General features: G+C 65.0%; 2 protein-coding genes across 2 annotated transcripts in view; both read left to right on the plus strand.

Moving 5' to 3' along the window:
* The window catches only part of LOC309402677 (uncharacterized protein), a gene marked incomplete at both ends in the record, with an annotated part of 2,073 nt that extends 1,482 nt beyond the window's left edge, over positions 1-591 (plus strand). Inside the window, 1 exon segment of the mRNA XM_081996537.1 lies at positions 485-591. Within this exon segment, the coding sequence (XP_081852663.1) occupies positions 485-591 (107 nt within the window).
* Positions 592-1,466: 875 nt separating this feature from the next.
* LOC309402678 (uncharacterized protein) lies at positions 1,467-5,222 on the plus strand (the record flags this gene model as incomplete). The annotated part of the gene is made up of 3 exons (XM_081996538.1): positions 1,467-2,004; positions 3,419-3,622; positions 4,195-5,222. 3 exons carry the CDS (start codon positions 1,467-1,469, stop codon positions 5,220-5,222), a joined length of 1,770 nt encoding a protein of 589 aa, XP_081852664.1.
* Positions 5,223-5,501: the final 279 nt, after the last annotated feature.

Consider the following 5,501-nt stretch of genomic DNA (forward strand, 5'->3'; position numbering starts at 1 on the left):
GGGGGGCTGAGGGGATCGGCGGGGCCAAGGCCTGCGCCGTGGCACTTGGGGTGCACCATGGCCAAGAGCCTTGCCGGGGCCTACGACATGGCCTTCAGGTGCTCACGGCGGCCGGGCGCTTTGCTGTGGGCCCAAGACCTGCGCCACGGCCACGGTCTTTGCCAGGGTCTTGAGGCACTCGATGGCAGCTTGAGGTGTTCACCATTGCCAAAGCCTTTACCAGGGTCTTTGCCATGACCCCAAGGCCCGTACCAGGAGCTTGAGGTGTTCACCATGGCCAAGTCTTCGCCAAGGTCTACGCCATGGCCTTGAAGCACTTGCCGTGGTTTTGGTCTTTGCTATGGCCCCAAGGGCCTTGTGAGAGCTTGAGGCGATCACCATGGCCAAGGCTTTTGCCATGGCCTTGAAACACTTGCTGTGGCCATGGTCTTTGCCATGGCCCTGAGGCTGTCACTGGGAGCTTTAGGTGTTCACCATTGCCAAGGTCTTTGTCATGGGCCTGAACCACTGCCACGGTCACGGCGTTCACCATGGGCCCAGGGCCCCTACTGGGAGCTTGAGCTGCTCATCGTGGCCAAGATCTTCTCTTAAGATTTTTGCCGTGGCCAAGGACTTTGCCAAGGCTTCAACGTCCTCATCAGGAACCTGTGGTGCTCACTGGGGCCCTGAGGGTCTCACCATGGCCAAGACCCTTGGCAAGGCCTGCGTCATAGCCAAGGTCTTCGCCATGGCCTTGAGATGCTCACCATGGCCAGGGCCTTTGCCATGGCCCTGAGGCCCCATGCTGCAGCTCTGGTTGTTTCACCGTATCTGTGTCCCTTGGCATGCTGCTGAGGTGCTTGCTATCATCGAGGTCCTTGCTGTGGACATGAGGTGCTGTCCACGACCAAGGCCCTTGCTGTGGTGCTCACTGTGGCCCAGACACGATGGCCATGGCCCTGAAGTTGTTGCTGTGGCTCCTGCCATGGCCCTGGGGTGCTTGCAAAGGCTGTGTCCTGGAGGCACTTGCTCTTGCTGTCAATGTGGCCGCGAGGCCCTCGCTGTGGCCTTGAGGTGCTCCCCATTGCCCTCAGCCTGGCCCCGAGGTGCTCCTTGTCACCCTCTGTGTGGCCCTGAGGCACTTGCCACAGCCCTGAAGCATGTGCCGTGGCTGAGGCGCTCGCCATGGCCCCGAGGTGCATGCCGTGGCCCTCACTGCAGCCTCTGTCGCGGTCCCAGTGCACGCACCGTGACCACGACCCTCTCCGCGGCCCCCGTGGTATCTGGCTGCGGGCCCCCGGGTGCCTCTGGTTGGAGAGGGACGGGGGCCCTCGCCATCACCCCGCACTGCCGCCACCCACCGCTGCCCTTTCCTTTTCTCCCCTCCCAGGTGCTCTCGAGCCAGGGCGAGGGGATGAGGTGCCCCCCTGCCGCGTGGTGTGCCGAAGCGGCTCTTTAGATCCTCCCCGGCCCAAGCCTCCCCTGCCATGGATGCCTCGGGGGCTCTTGCTTCGGCTCCCTCCTCCGCGGCTCCCTCGGGCTCCCGCAGCCCCATGTTCCCCCCAGGAGCTGACAGAGAGGAGTGGGGACCGAGGTTCAATTGTGCCCCTTCCACCTCTGCCGCAGCCTCGCAGGCGATGCCAGCGTCTGGCCGGAAGAGGAAGGCCAACTTCTCCAATGACGAGACTGAGACGCTGGTCTGGAATGTGGTCCGGCATTTCAGCGCCCTGTATGGGTCTGAAGCCCTGCGGGCTCACCCCGTGCGGCGGAAGCAGCTCTGGACCCAAATCCAAAGCCGCGTCAACTTCCTGGGCTACACCGAACGCTCCATCGACGACCTCAAGCACAAGTGGCGTGACCTGCGGTTGGACGTCAAGAAAAAGATCACCTCCAAGAAGCACCTGCCCATGAACCGTGCCGGTGGGCCGCTCCACAAGCCGCGCCTCACGCCCCTGGAGAAGATGGTGGCTTCCACCTTCTTGCAGGCCAGCCACGACTCGGAGCCTGAAATCATCTTGGACCCAGGTCAGTCGTGGTGGTTCTCTGGGGAGAGGAGAGTTGGAGTAGCAGAGTCCTGTGCTGCGTCCCCACCTGCGCTCTCCAAGTGACGTCCAGCCTGGTAACGTCACCAGGCCATGGTCCCCCCGAGCTCCAGGGTCTGCCGAGCGTTTGTGTTCTGTGCTGGCCGGCACGGCGTGGATCGTGGAAGGAGACTTTGGGGTTTTGCTCTCGTACACAGTTTATGTCGGGATTACAGCATTCGGCAGGGCCGTGGTCCTGTTGGAGCCGAGTAGCAAACCACCAGGGTTGGAAACTGCGTGTGCTGGAATTAAAAATCCACTGTGGAAATAACCTGGGATCAACAGGAACACCTCAAACTTTGTGGGAGCGGGTCTTTTTGTTTTTCTGTTGGTTTTTTTTTCTTTCTTTAATTTGATCCAGTGCCTGGTCTTGCTGGATACCATCTAAAGGCAGCCGGTAAAAGACGGGATGGGATTTTATTTCCCCCATTCCTTTCAGGGCCAGTGTCCCCCATGGTTAGCTGAGGTCAGAGGGAGCGGGAGCAGCTGCTTCAGTGCAAAGTCACACCGTCCTCCCGCAGCATCTCGCACCGGGGTGCTGTGTGTGGCGGGGGGAGCCAGTGGGTCCCTGGGTGGGCCGTGCCTTCTCGATGGGGCTGTGCCTTTGACCCCTCTGTCACCTGCAGAGCAAAACTGTGTCTCAGCTTACTGCAGAGCGCAGAGTTGCCGGTCCTGCTCTGGGGTTAAGGCCTGTTTAGCTCAAATGCCCAAGAGATGAGCGGGGGGAAGATGTTGGTGAAAGACCCGACATTGAACTCGCAGTAGTGCTGAGCTGGGCCCACGGGTACAACCCCAAACAGGCTTTGTTACTGGCCAGGAGGCAAATACCTCCCCTGCCCTTTCACTTCCACAAAGGAGATATGTCTGGCTTCTTTGGGTCCCCAGAGGACACCAGGGTTCATTGTTCCTGCTCCTTCCTCTGCTCCTTGATTTCAGCTTGGCCTGTCAGGTCTCACTGGGGTCGGGTGGGCGGTGGGCGGTGTGGGGGTGTGTGTGTCTCGTTTCACTCGGTTCAGGCTCGGGCTGTCTCTGAACCAGACGCCCGACTTGCTGCAGAGCCGAAGGACCCTGGGCCGAAGGAAGAAGTCCTGCGGGACTTCAGGGGCTGCCAACCCTCTCGGGGCTGGGCCAGTTCAGGACGGTCCTGGGCAGGGGTGAGGGTGAGCGATCGTGCAGGCCAGCCTTGCAGGAGGAACGTCTGTGCCTCGGTGCGACCGTGTCCCCCGCACGGCGTCACTCCCCTGCAGATTCCCTTGGGACCCTTCTTCTGGGGAGCCCCGTCCGCCCTTCCATGGGGGCGCGTGAGCCGCCGGTGCTGTCGTCGCAGCGGCTGAGGCTGGATTCTCTCTGTCCTGCAGATCTGTTCTTCCCTGGTGCGACCAAGCAGTCCTTCATGCACCTGCAGCCCGGCGTGAGCCACCCCAGCATCTACATCGACACCAACGGGCAGCCCTCGTCGCTGCCGGACGTGGAGGGCTCCGCCGTGCCCAGGCTGGCGGTGCAGAGCCCCGACCCCTCCGTCATCTGCGAGTACAGCCGAGGGGAAGGACAGAGCAGTTCGGGTAAGGCTGCGGGACAGGCTGCTGCGGAGGCTTTAGGCGGTGGAGGGAGGGCACGGGGTCTGGATGGAGATCCGCTGGGAATGTGGCAGCCAGTAAAAGGTTGCGGTGGTGGTTTGTACTGGGAGCCCCGGTCCTGGCGTGGCATCGCGTTGCTGGTGGGGCTGGGCGCAGCCCTCGGCACAGCTCTGGGGGTGGCACCGCGGGGGATGCTCCGGTTGGAGATGCTTGCCTGCGCCTGCCCAGCCTGTGCGGTTGTCTCCTGGTCTGCGAGTCCCGAAGCGCCGCAGATGCGTAACGAGGAACCCAGAGCACAGTTTTGTAACTGCCGAGGGTTGTTCGGTGGCAGGAGAAGGCAGCAAATCCAAGGGAAGGCAAAAGCCGTGGCCTTTGGAACTCGCTGGCGGGGACCGGGGGGTCGTGTGAGGCAGGCAGGGTTGAGGGCTGCGCAGACGGGCCACGTCGGCCTGCCGCGTCCCTCAGGGATGTCCGTGAGGGGGCTGTCATGTGTTCCGGACGGGCAGGGGGCCAGGGCAGCAGCGGGGGCTCACTGGAGGGCTTCTCTTCTCTTCCAGCTGAGTCGGGACCCGAGCTGAGGACTCCGGACATGTCAGCCATTTCCCCCTCCCTGCGAAACGAGTCCCTTGTCTCCTACGCCTCCATGTCGGAGGAGGAGGAACGGGAAGGCCGGGAGGTGGAGAGGGGCCACGGCGGGGCCGTGGGGATGCAGCCCGGGCCCGAGGCCCCCATGTCTGCAGAGGAAGACATGAAACTGTCCCGCCAGGCCATGCTGATCCGCCGGTGCAGCTCCCAGGGCTCCGTCACCTCCCTGCCCGAGGACCCTCTCAACCCTGTGGACGCTCACTCGGACTGGGGCCATGAGGGGGTGTCTGACCTGCCCCCCCTGGGCCGTGGGCTCGACTCCTCGCACCCCGAAGAGCAGGCGGGGGGTCCGGGCCCGGAGATGGGCGCTTTGCCCAGGGTACTGATGGGGCCCACCTGGGAGAAGCCGACGGCAGAGGAGGAGCCCCCGACCCGCTCCCCACTGCACGGCGCCCTGACCGAGGAGTCGCTGCCCTCCTCCGCCTCCCCCCCAGGGGATGCCCCCGCCGCCCCCGGCCCGCCCCGCGGCCTGGGCTGCTCCCGCCTGCGGGAGGACCGCCGGGAGAGCTGGAGGACTAACATCCATCACCTGCTGGACCTGGAGGAGCAGTGGGACCAGCTGTACCACCAGGAGCTGGCCATGTGGCAGGAGGAGCGGGCCACCCAGCGCGAGGAGAGGGCCCGCGACCGCGAGCTCCAGTTTCGCCTGCTGGGCGTCCTGACGGACATCCGCGACGAGCTGCGCTACCTGCGCCAGGAGAGGGCCAGCGCCCGGCAGAGCCAGGCGCCACCGGCCGAGCCCCGGCCGGACCCCAGCCCGCTCCTTGAGCAGCCCAAAGCCGAGCCCAGCTTCCCCGAGCCGCAGGCCGGGACCGCCAGCTGGGGAGAGACCGCCGTGCCCAGCCGAAGCCCCTTCGGGAACCGGGGCCGAGGGCGGCGTCGGGGCCGGCCACGCGGCTCTGCCTCCAGACACAGACGGCTCTTCCTCACCAACAGCTAGGGCCGGGGGGACGCTGTCCCGCGAAGGACATGGTGTGCCTGCGGCCCTCCCGGCGCCTGTGCGCGGGGCTTCGGTCACGCGGTGGGTGCCCAGCCACGGACAGAGGGGCGTGCGCGTGGGGGAACGGTGTGCGTGGGTGTGCGTAGGAGCTGCCCGGGTCACGGGGAGGCGTGCGTGAGCGTGTGGCCACCCACGAGGTCGGCGTCCGCCCCGCCGGCACGCCTGGGCCCCTGCAAGCGCGGGGAAGGTACAAGGTCGTGGGCGGCCGGCGCCGTGCCC

This window comes from Phaethon aethereus (assembly GCF_964289735.1).
Source record: "Phaethon aethereus genome assembly, chromosome: 2".
Lineage (NCBI taxonomy): Eukaryota > Metazoa > Chordata > Aves > Phaethontiformes > Phaethontidae > Phaethon > Phaethon aethereus.